Genomic DNA, 17,700 nt, shown 5'->3' with positions numbered 1-17,700 from the left:
TGCAGCACATGGTGAAAGCATTCTTTGCAGTTTGCTTCCTATGAAGACCACCGGTCCGATACCTGAAGGTCTGAATTTAATTTAAACTGGCCAAAGGTGAAGAACAGTAGATTTGTAAAGATATTTAAAGATCTGACATTGCATCTTTTTTACATATTTTTTGTTCCATGTCCATTGAAGCCATAATCCAAAATAAATACAGCACGACTAACTATGGCTGTCCTTTGTCAAGCAAAACTATAGTGGAAAAACTGAACTCTTTGGGTTAGTACAATTTAATAAGTTGTAATTTGCACCACTTCACGTGCTTTGATGTTCCATTTGTTCATCCAGGAGGGCTGTAGAAACCTACAACAAATATCAAATCTTGTCTCATGTCTTACAAAGCAATGTGCTGAACTGAATTAACAACAATGGAAGAGAGGCATATGATGAAGGTCTGTAGAAGGCACAAACAACACTTCACAGGTGCTTTTGTTTCTAACAGGAGACTATTTAGCTTGTTTGATAAAAGCAAAAGAAAATCTATCCTATTGTCTACTGGACCAGTTTTCAAAAGTCAGTGGAAAGCCCATAAAAATAATATATTAATAATTCTTCTCTCACAATTGTTTATGTACAAAGATTGTACAGATTTGTTGCTAACACAAGAACATAATTTTCCACTAAGGTAAAAAGTGGAAATCTCCTGTGACCCCAGTTCATTGTTAATCTAATCTCATTCCCATCATTTTGACTTATCCCAGAGAGGATACAGTAAACATGCATTAAGTCAAATTTGAGTTTTTCTATTCTGTTTGTAACTGTGCTGCTGTTCTTGAGGCAGTGTGACTCACGGTGTTAGGGTTAACCCATATCTATAGGAGAGATGGCAAAATATTGACTTAGTCCCAGAGTCCAGACAAATCAACAACTGCTTCCATCTGATTTTATCTCAGAGATCTCACTGGTGCCTTTACGTGTGATTGTTGGCATGTTTCGCCATTTATTTATTGCCTTATTGGTTTACTATCCTTGTGTTTTTAAAAAATAGCACTGATTCTTTGTGACTACAAAGATTTCAAGTGTGTATATAGATCCAATTGTGCATCCAGAATGTGTTTTCATTTGAATACTTGCTCTCTGTCACCAGGGGGCGAGCCGAATGCGGGGCCGTCTGGGAAGCATGGGAAGCATTGGCAGCTTTGACAGAGTAAGTGTTTATGTGGAGCTAAATTTGCAAACCATTGCGAATTCCTACTTTTTCACTCTTTTATTTTTGTCTGCAGCTAAATATGGAATCTACACTGTTTTCCCACATTAGTTTTGTAGGTGCCATAAAGCAGTGGCAGAAAGGCAGGTCGCTGGAGTGGGGAGTGTGTATTTATAGAAGTACGAGTGAGCCATTAGTGGTTGTAGGCTGCTGTGTATCAGTGCTGTGTAGAATGTGCAGTGAAGGTGTGATGTCTGACCCTCCATTAGTTGTGGCAGGGTCAAGAGTTGTTTTTAAAAACTTAAACAATGACTATTGACTATTACCCACAAGGCAACATTTTCTTTGTTTTGACACATAAAGCTAGATGACACATCACTATTGATTAACTTGCTCTTGTCAAATTTTGTCACTGCAAGTAATTATGGAGAGAAATCAACCTGAGGAGGTTGAGCCAGCTCCACCTAGCATGTCAGGGGTTCAATTTCAGCTGCTATAGTAAGAAATGAGAAATCATGGTGCTAATGTTCTAACCTAGTTTAGCCAAATCAAGAGTAGTGTCGACATAATGAAAACAGATCTATCTTAGTGTCCTTTTTAAAAAAAAAAAACAGCTTGTGTTTTTGTTATTTTTTCCTCTATAAATATGAGCCATTAGTTGAGAAAATTAACCCCAAGCAGTGTTCAAATCTTGAATTTCTGCTAAAGCTACCATATTTGTTGTCACGTGGACATGTAAATATTAGTTTGGAGCAGTACAAGTTTAACTTTATCAAACACATAGGGCAAAAACCCAGATGTAGTCTTAGCAGCAAGAAGCTAACATTTTAAAACAAACTGCCCTGTCTGCCCTCAGCACAATCACTACAATAAAAAAATACAGTAGCTTCAGCTTCTATCTTATCGTTTATTTATTTTTATATCATGCTTAATAAACTAAAAACCCATTTATTTGTTGGGTTAGATGTTCCTTATCAGCTAAGTTGCTAACACCCTCCCTGTGCCTACATGCTAATGTTTTTTTGAGTCTTGATCAGGCTACTGTTATCTTGTGGTTTTGGGAAGCAAGCAGTTAGCTTCCCCTACAGACAAAAAAGGGAACAGAGGCAAGCCAGCTCATACTGTCCACCAGAGTATACTGTTTTTGAAGTAGACTACAGGGGCTGATGATATCCACTGGAGTTAATTTTTGGGTTTTGAAAGCTGAGTAGCATGTATAGATGTATACATTTTTTTTAGATACTACTATGGCTTCAAGTCCATTTTTTTGTTCTCTCAGAATCACAAATGACAACGATTCTTGGGGTATAGTCTTGGGGGTTAATCATACAACTGCTTCTTCAAGATCATGTCAATATACATACAGATTTGGAAAATGTGCAAACCTCACACACCACACAATTGGAATGTTGCAAAAATATTGACCAAAATATTGGTCAACTTATGCAGACTATTGGTTCCTCTGTGTAGTATATACTGTATATATACACAGTATATATATATACATATATGGTGCCTAGCTTGTCTTGCAAATATAACTGTTGAGTTCTGATGATGTAAAAGTGTCAGGATGGTAATGGCGGTCAGGAAACTCATGTCAGGATGTCCAGTGTCATTACTGCTGAGCCAGACCTGTTCTGGTTTCCTCTTATCGTCTCGGTCTCCTTTACAAATGAATAAACCCCAATGGAACAAGTAAGTTAACTGGGATTATACTGTACATACGGTACCTCAATATATGGCCATTCATATCAGGATAAGATGTCGATGAACGCCTCCTGTCATGTGGTATTATGTAGAGGGATGTTTCCAGAAGCACACTCAGAGGAGATTGGAGGGTTTTATTGCTGCACTGACACACTCCGATCCTCTCCACCAATAGCGCTCGATGCCATGAGTCACAGGACATTGTGCATTAGAATACAATAGCGGTGGGAGTCGTAGTGTTAGACGCAAGGCAACAAGAGTGTGAGTGTGTTGAGTGGAAAGTTGAGCCTGAACTGGACTGGACTAGAGTCCTGCTCTGGGGTTTCATTGGTTAGGTGAGTGCAGACCTGTAATATGAGTGTGTTTGTTTGGCTGTGACTTCTGCCTCTGAAATACAAAGAGCTGTTCATAGCTGTGTGTAGTTTGTACTTGTATGTAGAGTAAGTAACATTAAATGTACGCTGATATTCACCTGGGTAGAAAATCCATAGCTTTTAACATGATGTTTTGTCTCCTTTTAATTATTTTTCTGGGGAGATTTGATAATTATCATTGTGGTTTAATGTAAACAAAGAAGCCATGTCTAGGCTAGGTCCTTCCAGGCTAGTTCACAAACTCTTTAGTTTTAGTCATTTTAATCTAAATCTATCTTTTATGTACTTCACATTCCCTACTCAAGCAGGATGAGGAATCCCCTGGTCACTCCCCTCCAGGTTCCCCGCCTGCTTTCCCTGAAGATGACCCAGAGGCAGGGCAGCAGTTCCGGCGCCGTGCCCACACCTTCAGCCATCCACCTGTGAAGAAACGCATTTCATTTGAGGGTCAGCCTTCCACACAAGTAAAACAGACTGTGTTGTACAGACAGCAGTCTGTGAACCCAGAGCTGCTGCAGAGCAGGTAACTCACCCACTCCTCACCCCTGTCAGTTACTGCATCAATAAGGAATGGTATTTGGTAGATTATGCATAGAATAGCTGTCCGAGTTGATGATATGGCTAATGCTTATTCTGCTGCATTGGAATCAGTATATGTTGCAGGTTTCTGAAGGTTGAGTATGCAGGTCTGTCAGAAGGTGTCCACTGCAGATTGAGTTATACATACAGTTGAATGCCCTGGATCAGTTGTTGACTCTGTTGGTACAATAGTGTTTGTTTTGTTTTTAGTTTTTAAACTATTCTAGACTTAGGCCAAAAAAAAACCAACAAACCCACCATTCCATTTAGCTTATTAGTTTATGTTTTCCTAAAGATTGTTTTTCTGTCTGTTAGCCATGTTCTGGGCTAACTCCTGGTAATATTATTGCTAATATTATGTTATTGTTTTATCTGTGAAGTCTTTTATGGACAGGTCCTGCATACTCTACCTGTAAAACCACTAACGGAACATTAACTCGTCCCACCTTGGAGCCCACAGCCGTTGTTAGTCTGTCTGCAGCATTTTTGATCAATCCTGATCTCTTCACCTCATGCTCCACTGTTGTTGTGGACAATAGCGTCACACGTTTCCTGTCACTGTTCTGGTCCTTCATCACTTCCTTTCTTGTTTTTGCTCTGCTTCCACCAGAAGGCCTTCATTCTCCCCCTTTTTTGTGTAATGTTTTTTTTTATTTCTATTTGTGGGCATTTCGCGTGCAGCTCGGCTCGCTTCAGTGCCACGGCGGTCTCAAGAACGCGCAGCGTCTCGGAGAGCGAGACCTCCTTCAGCCTCCCCTCCTCCTTCCCTGCTCCCACTTTCCTGAAATCCTTTTACCAGGGCTCACTGGGTTCCCTCAGCTCCCTCAGCTCCCTGACAGACAGTGGGAGCCACAAGAGGTGAGAGGGGGTGATTGGAACCACCCCCGCTTAGACCCAACTGCACCGACCAGGGACATGACATGGGAGGGATGTGCTAAGTACCTGTGGCTGGAATGTTGGCTGTCGAACCTTTTTAACACCATGCTTTTTGTCGTTTTTGTCCTTCCATTCTTTCCTCAGCAAGTTTAAAAAAAAACAAAAACTTTCCAGCTTTTTTTCCCCCTTTCATACCATCTCAGCAGTTGGACCCACCCTCTTCCTGTTTCCCTCCAAAGTTGAAGAGGATGCTACAAAAACATTTATCTCATCTGTCGCATTTGCATGTCAACCGCAATCTGCTTTTATTTTTCCCTCAGCTTTTACACTTATTAGTGGTATGCACTTCATGTGGTTGATTCTAGTAGTTTTATTATTTCAATTAGTTCTGATAATTTTGCTTCAAGTAAAGAGCTGTTAATCACCAGTGCACAAATGAAACAACAAGATGTTGAGGATTTCTAAGATCTTTCACTTATTTAGCAGCTAGAATTGCAAAAATCAATGTTTCATACTGAGGTGAATGACAGACTGTCACTCTACACTCTACAGGAAATAGGTTGATTGTGGGAGAGTTGTGGGTTTAAATCTCCACGTGTCTTGAGTATTGTACCTAAACTCCCGTGTTCTCTGGGCCCAGCGAAGTGTGGCACTGGTCCTCTTCATATAAGAAGCTAACCTACACGAGCGAGGTGTTAAAACGGCTGGATTTCCTCTTTAAAGATAACATGTTGTACAGTTGAACTTATATGGATATACAGACATGTTAACATGGTGATGTGTTCACTGCCTGTGACATCACTTTATTACAGCCAGTGTATTTTGTTACTGACAGGAGAACATAATAAAATACACACAGGATGTTGAGCAGAACAGCTGTAGGAGCAGTAGCTGTTGTTCCTGTGACATTTGCCTCCAACCAAGGTCACTTCCTGTTTTTCATTACGATCAGTGCTTGTGTGCTGACCAAAGCTTATTTACTGATACGCTCAACTTAATCACAGTGAGTGCCACACGAAAAAGTGTTATTTGGAAAACAAAACAAAAAAAAAAAAAAAAAGAAAGGCTAGACTGTAAAAGTAAGTAAGTAGAAAGATTTTATTATTCACTTTATTAAGTTGAACTAATAATGTGTTTTTGTGTCACTGTGCTGTTGCATTGACTTTGGCAGCACAGTTGGGCAATATATATATATGGTCTTGTCGAGCATAACAAAAAAACTGTTGTCCTCCTGGTCTTGTACCTGGGGTCATTGATTTATATTGTTGATTTGTTCATTTTCCACCACTGAATCATTTTCAGGGTTAACAGCTTATTGTGTTTTCTAATATTTTGGTGCATTTTACTGTGTTTTCTTTTCAGCCTAGTAGGTCTGGGTTGTAAGCCTTGCTTACAAGAGATTAGTTGTATACAATTAAGTGACTCCAGCTCTAACATCTTTTTGGCTGATGTTTTTTTCCAGTTTACTAAACAAAAGCAGCTTCAATTTCAGCTGATGGCCAGTCCTGCATGAACATCAACTCTGGCTGTAATTCTGCTTCATTAACATTGACAGTGGGAATCAGTTCATGTCTAACATGTTTTCATTGGTTGATGCTGGTTGTTTTTTTTTACCAGCATGAACAACTGACGTGTGTCTAATGTTTCCGAGGCTGCAGAGTAAATGCTTGTGTGTGTGCGTGTGTGTGCATTTGTAAAAAGATCACTGATGTTGTAAGACAACACCTAAAGCTGTGGTCTTCCCACACAGCAATGGTGAAGGCAGGAAGAGGACGCTGTCTGGCTGCAGCAGTGACTCACTGACCGGAGGCCTCCCTCCGACCCCGCGCAGGGTCTCCTGGAGACAGAAGATCTTCCTGAGGGTCGCCTCGCCCCTGAACAAGCCATCTACATCCATGCAGCAACCAGGTCTGGTAACACAATCCTTTTCAGAAAAGAGAACTGGCAAGACACAAAAATGAATAATGAACTACACTCTGAATAAACTAAAGGTAACGAACAGCCTTGCCTCATCAGTAACGATGAGGCAAGCGTGGGTGTCAAGAGGAACATTGTGCCAGATACAGCGGTCTCTAAAAATCCACTGCTCCTGCTGTGAAACCTTAATCAATTAAAATTAATTAAAAACTTAATTAAACCAATTTTCAACCTTGCACCTAATCTATACACCTAATTTTATGTTAGTATTCTGGTATTTTTAGTATCGTAAGTATTTAGTTTATCTTGAACCACAAGATAAATATAAGTTAGACAGGAGCTAAGAACTAAAGCTTAGCCCAAAGTAACTTCTGTTTAACCAAAAAGAGATGATTCAAGATGACAAAATTCAGCAGATATTGCTGCAAGCTAAGTTTGAACGGTAAATATGATGATTGTTATCTTTCAACATTGCTAATGGAATAATTGGTGAAGCAATTGGAATGTGGGTTATATGATATATATATACTATATATATATATACAGTATATATCTTCTTTTTCAGACCATGCCAACTCAAGGGAGCTGTTGCCTCTCTCTCCTCGACATATGGACTCTGGTCTTGATCCTATGGGGTGTTTGCTGCCACCTAAAGGTGACTTCCCTTCAGGGGAGCGGCCTAAGAAAACACCAGCAGAGTACAGGGCTCTCTGGAAGACAGCCATCCACCAGCAGATCATTCTGCTGCGCATGGAGAAGGAGAACCAGAGACTGGAGGGTGAGTCAGTCACAGTATATATATACTATCTTAGCATTTACTTTGTCTTAGCATTTACTCACGGACAAAGACAAGACTCTACCCCATTTTCTAAAAAAATAGGCACACAAGATGCAAGTTGTATACCTGCATATTTTACTTCACTGCTCCTATAAAGTGAAGGGAAATCTATATGAATTCCAACACAGTTTGTTTGTACATTTACGCTTGTATGTTTGTTTGTGTTAATTATTTATTAGAAATATATTGTCTTCAGATTCCTCAAAGTAAAAAGAAACGCCAAAGGCAGTTTTTACTAAACACTACCCCCTGGTGGTCCCTTAGTAGTAGTGTCTTGGTGCAACACAACCACTGGATTCTCTCTCGAATTCGTATTTAAATGAGGAATGAAAATTGTTTCTGATATAAATATCTAACCATCATTGAGTTACTTTGTATTTTATATTTTCTGTGAATTGCTATTTGTCTTACTTCTGGGGAAAGATATATATATATTAAAGCAATTTTGGCTGACCTTTAGCTTACATGGGACCTTTTTATTTGATTTACTTTTAGTTAACATTTTCTTAAATAGAAAGGTGCAGCTGTCTTGTTTTACTGTCATCTTATATGCGTTGACCACAACAAGAGCTGAACATTTCCCATTCAGCTGTTGCAGAATTGAACACCACACTTTCTGACTGTATTAGATGCTTCTATGAAAGTAGAAGGTGCCGTTTTTTTAGGTAAAAGTTAAAGCTACGCTGTGTAGCTTCTGTCATTTTTGTAAACCAACACATGTCTTTTTCTTTATCCGTTACTATGGCATCTATGCTGGTCTGAGGACCTTACTGTGAAAAACCATTTTTCAATAGAAGGTAAGTGATATGAAAGGGAGGTGTTGGGGTCAAGGCAGAGGGTTTGCATGGCTCTGGGTGTCTTTATTCAATCCATTCATTTCAGGTGGAGTTTTGTTTCTGCATGATCAGGAGCGGTCATATTCCCTTTCATGGTGTTTCTGTCACATTTTGCTTTCATGTTTCGCCTCTTTATTCAAATCTAGTTTCTTCACGACTGTGGCATAATAAAGATGTTTTTTGTTTTATTGTGGGTCCTGTGGCTTGTGTTTACACGGTGAGCTTTTTACAGTGTACATAAAGCTGCTCTAACATTCAGTGACTGGAATCCTTTATATTCTTTTACACAATAGAAGTCCTTTTATTTTTGTCTAGTGCCTTGTTTAAATTTTTTAATGGACAAAATAGTGTTTAATTATTTTAGTTTTTTTCTCCTGTGATTGCGTTGCAGCAAGCAGAGATGAGCTACACATCCGGAAGATGAAGCTGGATTATCAGGAAGTGGGCCAGTGCTCCAAAGATGCACAAGGATTGTGGGAGAGAAAACTCACGGCTCCAGGCAGAACAACCGTCCCACAGGACAAGGAGGAAATGTATCGCGCTCTGTGTCAAGGTAAAAGATGTGTGTGTGACTGTGTTCTCCTGTGTGTAGGAGGATGCACTGGTGTAACAAAGTCATATGTCAGGGTGCTAATGGTACATATAAGCAGGAAGATCACAGGTTGTTCACAAGTTAGACAGTTTATCTTTCTGTATGCAGTTTGCATGTTCACCCGATGTGTGTAGATTTCCTCCAGGTACTCTGGTTTCCTCCCACTGTTCAAACACACGTACATCATGACATCGTTTTGATGAAACACTCTAAATTGACTTTAGGGAGCTTTGAGTAGATAAGGTTTGCAAAAATAGCTCAAAATCAATGAAAGTTCAAACTGGTAAAATGATTCAGAAAGATAACTACAAGTTAGCTGAGAAGTACCAATAAGATAACAATTCTGTTTAAATAGTGTTTTTTTTTTAAAGACAACTTTGTTGCATTTTTGCTCAAGATGACTAAATGTTTGACAAATACCTAAAGATTTCTAATAGATTAATCATGGCAAAAAGTATCTGAGGATTACTTAAAATCAAGTCAGAAGTAGCTAGAGCCAGAGCTAGCAAAAGAAGCTAAATGTAAGATTGAAAAAAAATAGCTAATAGTTAGCTAAAATATATCTCCTGCATTGATTCAATCATTTCTCCAAAACATCTGGCTGGACATTATAGTGACTTGTGTTAAAATATCACATAACTACACATAACTATTGTTGAACTCTTAGAGAACTTAGATGAGATGTAAGTTTTGCACAACAAGTAGAACTACTCTAAGTATCTGTCAGCTGATGAATTCACTCTCAGTGAGACTGAGGACGACTGGACCTCTTTTGTCCTTGTGTGTGTACACTGAACCCTCAGGGTCTGTTGCAGCATGTGGTGAGTGAACACCCTGTAACACGTTCAGTGAGTGCTGTTTTTGAGCTCATGCAGCTGTTATATTTGTACATAGGTGTTCCTAAGATCAGACGAGGGGAGGTGTGGCTGCTGCTTTCTCATCAGTACCGTCTGCGTCACAAACTACCGCAGCGTCAACTCTCTCCAGACACCCCTTACCACGACCTGCTGAAGCAGCTCACAGCCCAGCAGCACGCAATTCTGGTGGATCTAGGTGAGGATCTGGATTTAAAAAGAGATCTCTGTCTGTTGTCATTACCTCATCAAGATAATGACACTGACATTGTATTGTGATCTGTCTGGCAAAATGTATGTGCACATATAGTACCACGTGGATCCACTGGGGCCAAGGATATACTGGGAGTTTGTCATTTAGTTTCAATTGATGATGGCACTCCTGAATCAGCCATCAAATCCCTGGGATTAAAGTATTAATAGTTATACCTAACTGACCTTTTAACTAATTAAGGATATTTCTTAAAATTACCTACAGAATACTGCATACAGAATTACCCAAAAAGTTACCAACAACAAAAGTCCAGTCTAGAAATGCCTTAAAAGTTTCTGAAAAGTATCTGAACAATTTAATATTTTTTATGTAAACTTTAACAAAGAAAGCTAGTGTTTCACTAACAGGTAAATAATTGTTAGCTTGGAAATCAATTAAAGTTAGCTAATCTAAAAAAACAAAAAACATTTCATTATGTATCAATGTTGACAATAGTAATTAACCTGTATTAGCAAGAAGTTAACACAAAATGTCAAAAATTTAACTAAAGCTAAGGCCAGATATCAAAAAATTAGAAAAAATGTTTTTGTTGTATCTTTTTTTTCATACTTTTACTTTAATATACTATAGTACTTTAAAATACTTGTTTAGTACCAACTTTATAGTTCTTTTTGCGTCTTCATTCCACACAGTAATTGTGAAGAAATAAAGAAAACACCCAGAGCTCAGAGTATACTCCTCCACTAATAACCCCCCTTCTGCCCCCTCTTCAGGCAGGACCTTCCCCACTCATCAGTACTTCTCAGTACAGCTGGGTGCAGGACAGCTCTCCCTCTACAACCTGCTGAAAGCCTACTCTCTGCTGGATACCGAGGTAGGTCCTGTAAACCTGTTTTCTCTTCACAGGAAGCCACAGTAACTGTCCCGATGTCAGGAGTGTCATGTGTTCTTCCCTTTCTTCTTCTCTGCCACACAGGTTGGCTACTGCCAGGGTATCAGCTTCGTGGCTGGAATTCTACTGCTGCACATGAGTGAGGAGCAGGCCTTTGACATGTTGAAGTTCCTCATGTACGACCTCGGCATCAGGAGACAGTACAGGCCGGACATGATCTCTTTGCAGGTCAGTCCTCGACCCTCAACTACAGTATAAACTTGTATGAATGATGTACACACAAAATAACTTCACTTGGTGTAACATTGAAAAATCAACGTTACACGTTTATGTACTGTTGGAGGTCCCCTAGCTAGCTAGCTAACTATACAGTCAGCCCCACAGTGTGCACCATGGGAGTAACCACAGCAGTCTAGGTTGATAGTATTGACTGCAGGAGTTCTCCCAGCAGTCCAAGCCTATTTTAAAATGTAACTATTCCTTTCAGTTTGGTTTCTTGTATTTGAAACCTATCAAATAAAGTGTTACTCAACTCAATTTGTGACAAAGACCTAATAACAAAATTGCCAAAGCTGTTGGTGACGCCAGAGAGACGTGTTTTAACATGTTTTGGCCATTAAAGTACAGTACCTAAGAACTAAGAAAGTGGGCAGATAACAAATATGAACCAGCAAAACTGAAGGAACTTCAAAGTATTTTAGGTTCTGTCAGTGCAGAGCAGGACTGGACATCACTCGACTGTGTGTGTATGTGTGTAGTTTGTTAGTCAGCAGAGAAGTGTCTCCACCTCTTCTGGTGAAGCCACACCTGCACGCCTGCTCCCCTCCAGTGAACATCAGCTGACCTCAGTGCAGTGAGAGCATCAGCAGGCGTGGTAATGTTTAATCTGTAGCAGGTAACGATTGAAAGCGGCCACTCAGCTCCCGCGTCTGTCGACACCGTTTCTTCAGAGCATTCCACAGACTGGATTTTGTGGTTTTGTAAGTCTGTGAATGTAAAGCTACTTTGTTTTCTTTGTAACTGTCAAGAAACTGTCGGATGATAAGACACTAAAACTGGCTCAGCTTTACTTCTGCTTCTCTTTTTTGTTTGCTGCACATTTTGCTGTTTTTTTTTTCTGCAGATTGTGAAAGACTCGCTCCTGGCTTTGACACTTGTCTCAGCAGGTCTTTTTTTTTTTTTTACAAACCACTCTGCTGATTCCACAGGAGCTCCCTGCTCCATTTGACGACCGGTGATTCATAGACGGCCCTTTTATACTCGGCTCCGCTCAGATCCAGATCTACCTGTTTGTGCCAGCAGAGCGTGTTTCGACCTGTTAATGCTTTTATCACTAAAGTGTTTACGTGTGTGCGATGTGTGTGTTTGTGCAGGTTCAGATGTACCAGCTCTCCAGACTGCTTCATGATTACCATAGAGAGCTGTACAACCACTTCGAGGAGTACGAGATCTGTCCCAGCCTCTACGCAGCGCCGTGGTTTCTCACCCTTTTCGCCTCACAGTTCCCTCTCGGCTTCGTTTCCCGCATCTTCGGTACATTTATGCTCACATCAGTGGACAGTCACACTTAAACAGCCCTTGGGTGGCTATAAAAAAAGTGTTTAATTTGTTTGTTTTTGTTCCTCCAGATTTTCTCTTCGCCCAGGGCACTGAGGTGATCTTTAAGGTGGCCCTGTGTCTGCTGAGCAGCCATGAGGGCGAGATAGTGGAGTGCGACAGCTTCGAGAGCATCGTGGACTACCTGAAGACTACACTTCCCACACTCACTCAGGCTCAGATGGAGCAGACCATTGCAAAGGTACAAAGTGCAACTTAAATACAGAGTCAGGTTTCCAATTAAGCCCAGTGAGCTGTGTCAACAAAACCCATGTCACATGATGAGCCACTGGTTATGGGCTTGACTGTAAAAGACTGGAGAATGTGTCACAGCACTTCAGTTCTCATCCCAATATTTAAAAAAGGCAGTCTTGTCAAATATTGACCCTCGAGTAGCTAAATGATATTGAGCAACAGGTGCTGTTATGTAAGTAGTTCCTTTGGGCTCAAACCCAGGACCTTCTGTGTGTAAGGCAGTTGTGATAACTGCTACACTAGGAAACCACTAAAACATCTGGGAGATGGCGGGGGTTTGAACCCCAGACCTCATACATTCAGCAGGCACTCTACCACTGAGTTACATCCCCATTGTAGATTAGCTGAGTGTAATTAACATTAGTAAAAATATAGGTACTATAAATCGTATGTAACCAAAACACAAAAGTGTTTAAAATAATAATTTTTAAAAAAAATAATAATAATAAAGTTGTTTTTTTTAGATTTTTGAAGGCACTGAATTAAATACATTATTTAAAATGTCTTCGATTACAAAGACCAGATGACTGTAGTCACGGTGTCCGTGTGTATGAACCAGGTGATGGAGATGGACATCTCCAAGCAGCTCCATGCTTATGAGGTGGAGTACCACGTGCTCCAGGATGAGATGATAGAAACAGGTCCTCTGCCGGATGACTCCGACCGTCTGGACAAGCTGGAGAAGACCAACGCACAGCTGAAGAAACAGAACATGGAGCTGCTGGAGAAACTTCAGGTGAGGAGAAGAGGAGAAGCTCCGTTTCCCATGGACACTATGTGACCAAGACCATTATTGTTTATTACTTCTAGCTGTACTGCCTGTTAACCTTTACCCTGACCTGATCTGAACCTTTTTTATGTCAGAACTTGTCAGGTAAATTTGTAGCTGCAGTACCACTTACCACCAATAGATGGTGGTAAAGTATAGATAAAACTTACACTAATAACGGAAGACAAAGGAACAGTTCTTCTGTTTACATGTACCCCAATATCCCAGTATTATTTCAACAATAGCTCTGTACATATTTGAACTCAAACCTTTAGAACATTTTCATGATTATTTACTTCAACAAACACATAACTGTGTCTCACTGCCTTTTTTTACCGTAATTCCTTAGACCTGATGTCTCTTAATCCATTCCATTGATTTTTATTTGTTAAGCTGTAAATGGAGTAAACAGCTAATGAATAGGTCTACTGGGGAGTTAGTTTGGATAAGACAAACAGTGATGTGGTTTAAAAGACATGATTAACGTGTTTAAAAAACATAAATGTCCCCTTGTTTGTACACTATCGAAGATCAATTGAAAATATGAATCTGAAATTAAATAAAAAAAACTGATGATAAAAGTTTTGTCGTCAAACAGTCGATGTCCAGTCAACAAACTGAACTTGGGTTTAACGTATTGTGCTTCTGTAGCTTCTGTGAATCACCAACGCAACACTTCCACCTCTGCCTTACACTCCCTGTTTACTGAGCCTCCATGTCTTTGTCCTCCAGGCTGCACGGCAGAAGATCCAGACCCTGGAGACCAGTGTGGAGAACTTCCTTTCTCGGGAGAGCAAAATGAAGCACATGATTCGCTCCCTGGAGCAGGAGAGATCAGCTCACCAGAAGACCATCGAACGCATGCGTACGTGCCTTCCCCCCGACACCCTGACAGATGTGGAGATGACCCAGATCAAGACAGGAGCTAACGGGAAAGCCAAAACTGCAGCCAAGAAGCCCTGATGGTAAATCAGGAAGCCTGCTGTGACTGGTTGACTGCACTGGGCACAGGCTCAGAAGACAGACTGAAGTCAACAAATGGACACTGATTATTTTAGGTGAAGAGAAGCCGAGGTCCTCAGCTGTTGTTGTGCTGTGGGAGAAGAACGGCTCCAAACTTGAGATGTGCGGCCTGTTTGTGGTAAACACACACTTGTGATTGTCAGCAGATAAAAGAGTGGTGGGAGGATGGATGCAGACTGTTCCTTCACTGCTCTGTCTCTATCTTTGTCACTGCTGGTGTTGAGGTGAGATGCACAGCATCCTTCCCTGCTGAGATTTTCCTCAGGAAATCACAGGGAGATTTTTTCTTGTTCTTTTTTTTTTTTTTGAAGGACACAACGGAGAAATGTGTCTGCAGATCTTTTTGAGCACTGCCTTCAGTTATTCACTATCAGTGTCAGTACAAAAGCAGGGAACAGAAGGTGCCTTATGGCAAAAATACAACAACAAAAAAAACATCTTTTGAACCTCAGGTTCAACCTGTCACCTTTACCATCGTGCGTAATCCTGGATACCAGACCCAATCATGCTGCTTTTGTTGCTTTTAAATTTCCTTTTATTATGAAAGTTCTGCCTCAGGCGTATCACGTTGCTTTGTTTCCTTTTTATTCACTTGAAGTATTTTTGTGAATGTAATTTCTTCCAAAGATCATCATGAATATATTTTGTTTTGCTCAATGCATTTTTCCACACATCTTTCATTAGTATGCTTTAAATTTCAGCCCTTGGCACAGTTTCCTCCAAAGCACATCTGCTGACATGTAAAAAAAAAAAAAAAAGAAAGAAAGAAAAAAAAGCCTCAAGTGCTCATGGAAGGAGGAACTGTTTCTGCTCAAAGCTCAGACAGGATGTGATGTCGTCTGCCTTCTCAGTTTCCTGTGTGACTGACCGCAATGTCACCTCACAAAGTTCAGACCTAGGGTTTCTCACTACTCATGAGACACTGAAAACAACTGAGGGAGTTCAGAAGAATGATACCAGTCAGTGTCTTTGCTGAACCATAATTTGAACATCTCACGCGACTTGCTCGACTGGCGCCGCAACGTTTAGGACGTTGCAAAATCAGCACTTGCATTTTCCACAGCGCAAGTTAGTTTGGTCCAGTGACATATATATATATATATATATAAATAAAACATTTAAAACAACAATATGAAAGGTTAAATTCCCCCCACGCTCATACACTTTTGCTCAGGATACAGTTTTTGGTGCAGTTCACCTGGTGGTCACTAGGGTCTGTTAATCTTATGCGTTTAGCTAGATTACGGAACTAGCAAGCTCCTACTGGTAGCTAGTGCAAGCATTCAGCTGCTTTATGCAGGGTGCTAGCTCACTCAGTTGTCAGTCTTACACAGATAGCATTATGTTTCAGTGATTAAAAAACAGTTCAGTTGGAGTGCTGGAATCCATGTGCTGTTAGCAGCCCATGCACTCTGCCAGGTTAGTTAGCAAACTTGTGATTAAAAGTTACCAACTCAATAGTTAATGCAATACTTAATTGTTTGAAAAACAGTGCATTGTCCATGTTAGCCTAGCTGCCTACTTTGGTTTGACAGCTAATACGTTAAGCTCCTTTGTTTGTGGCCTCAGCAGGTTGGATCATGGCTCATAATTAATGCTGTATGTGGGCCAAGTGAAGAAGGCCAAGTAGCCCATTCCTGAGCTACTTCAACTGGGCTGTTTGTTTGTTACTTGTTGATGATTTTCTACAAAAGTTCTAGCAACACGTGCAGGATTTAGTTGGTGGAAAAACTGCAGAGGACATGAGAATGTGGAGACATTTCACTTTCTTTTTTAGATACTTTAGTTACAGTATGTACTGTATACACATACACACTGTGAAATAAGTGTACTGGCTGAGTGCAGGAGCAGACAGTTTATATTAACTCAAAGAGCTGTCCCTGGCTGCTGCTCCTCACTTTTGTTTAATCCCACCACTGTGTCTGACTCACCAGTGCCAGCGCTGATTGAAAGTAAAGCAGTCCAGGACTTTCATAAAACATCATCTAAACCCAAGGTTAATGTCTGTCTGTCAATAAATAAAAGAAGGAAGGAAGAAAACCCACTCACTTTCACAGTGTCTGTCAGTCTTCCTGTCGTTGTGGTGACAGAGACGCGTCCACGTCAGTGTCGTCTTTTGTTCATTTCTATTTGGCATTTTAAACATACCCAGAGCACTTATCTGCTTTTAAACACAGTACATATACGTATATGCCTTGAGTTTGACAGGTTTGGTTGAGGAAATGTGGTTACTCTGAGCTTTACTGCATACGTTTGCACCAAAGTTCTTATATATGACAGAGAAGCGTGGGCCTCTGAAGAACAGGGACTTGGAAGTGAAACATATCAGACAAACCTAAACATCTGTATGTGGAAGATTTCTCTCCTGCTTTCCCTTTGTTCTGGTCACTGACAACAGATACTTTTGTAGTGATAAAATTAAAAAAAAAAACTGAATCATTTTATTGTATGTTTGTTACTAAATACAAACTTGAAAAAGTACCAAATATTGTCAAAGAGATAATCACTTGAGACGTTTAGTCCGCTGTTGGCACTGTTCACGTCTCCTCTGTTGATAAAGTTGTGCCAAAAAAAATGTTTATCAGCTTATTTGATTAGATTCATCAATAAACTTGAAAACATTTCAACACATTTCATCATTGTTCGACACCAAGCAATGTCAGAAGGAAACATGTGAAATTCAAAAATTAAATCACTGAAGCTTTTTTTAAATTTGAACTCAAATCTGTCATCAGTTCATCTATTTTCCATCGTCATCCTGTTTAGAGTCTGAGCCAGTGTGGCGAACCACCACCACGCCACCACATGGCCATTCAGTGAAAAACAAAGAACCCTGTAAGACACTGGTGACCACAGGTCACCTCTGTACAGGGTAAGACTGAAAAGCTGCAACAGTTAATATCTACTTTAACTTCAAAATGGTTCAACTCTAAATGTTTCACAAAACCTGGAAGCAAAGGACCAATTACAAACCCCGCCTATTTTGGATTTTCTGACCAATCACAGCACAGCGGGTTATTTTTCAGTGATTATCAAGCTGTTGGCCTTTGACCTGTTAGTGATCTTTTCCAAAAAACCAGCAGAGAAAAAAACTTGTTTTGTTTCACATCAATCAAATGTCAGATCAGGTTGTTAAAAATAAACTCCAAACCAAATTAAAGTGAACCATAACCGCAGCGTTATTGC

General features: G+C 40.2%; 1 protein-coding gene across 8 annotated transcripts in view; it reads left to right on the top strand.

Moving 5' to 3' along the window:
* The window catches only part of tbc1d4 (TBC1 domain family, member 4), a 30,972-nt gene extending 13,899 nt beyond the window's left edge, over window positions 1-17,073 (top strand). For 2 of the 8 annotated variants that reach the window (XM_025063845.1, XM_025063847.1), the window contains exons 11-24: window positions 1,133-1,192; window positions 3,579-3,796; window positions 4,534-4,710; window positions 6,479-6,636; window positions 7,211-7,423; window positions 8,131-8,133; window positions 8,711-8,872; window positions 9,806-9,964; window positions 10,753-10,853; window positions 10,956-11,099; window positions 12,245-12,404; window positions 12,500-12,669; window positions 13,282-13,458; window positions 14,224-17,073. In XM_025063845.1, the coding sequence (XP_024919613.1) occupies window positions 1,133-1,192; window positions 3,579-3,796; window positions 4,534-4,710; window positions 6,479-6,636; window positions 7,211-7,423; window positions 8,131-8,133; window positions 8,711-8,872; window positions 9,806-9,964; window positions 10,753-10,853; window positions 10,956-11,099; window positions 12,245-12,404; window positions 12,500-12,669; window positions 13,282-13,458; window positions 14,224-14,454 (2,133 nt within the window). In that variant the 3' untranslated portion in view covers window positions 14,455-17,073. Of the gene's footprint in view, window positions 1-1,132; window positions 1,193-3,578; window positions 3,797-4,533; window positions 4,711-6,478; window positions 6,637-7,210; window positions 7,424-8,130; window positions 8,134-8,710; window positions 8,873-9,805; window positions 9,965-10,752; window positions 10,854-10,955; window positions 11,100-11,175; window positions 11,852-12,244; window positions 12,405-12,499; window positions 12,670-13,281; window positions 13,459-14,223 lie in introns of those variants that run through there. The other 6 variants (XM_025063850.1, XM_017039789.2, XM_025063846.1 and 3 more) reach the window with 5 other exon arrangements.
* The last annotated feature ends 627 nt before the right edge of the window (window positions 17,074-17,700 follow it).

The sequence above is a fragment of the Cynoglossus semilaevis genome, chromosome 16 (assembly GCF_000523025.1).
Source record: "Cynoglossus semilaevis isolate Cse_v1.0 chromosome 16, Cse_v1.0, whole genome shotgun sequence".
In the NCBI taxonomy this organism is placed as follows: Eukaryota; Metazoa; Chordata; class Actinopteri; order Pleuronectiformes; family Cynoglossidae; genus Cynoglossus; species Cynoglossus semilaevis.
This window is presented reverse-complemented; position numbering and strand designations above follow the sequence as displayed.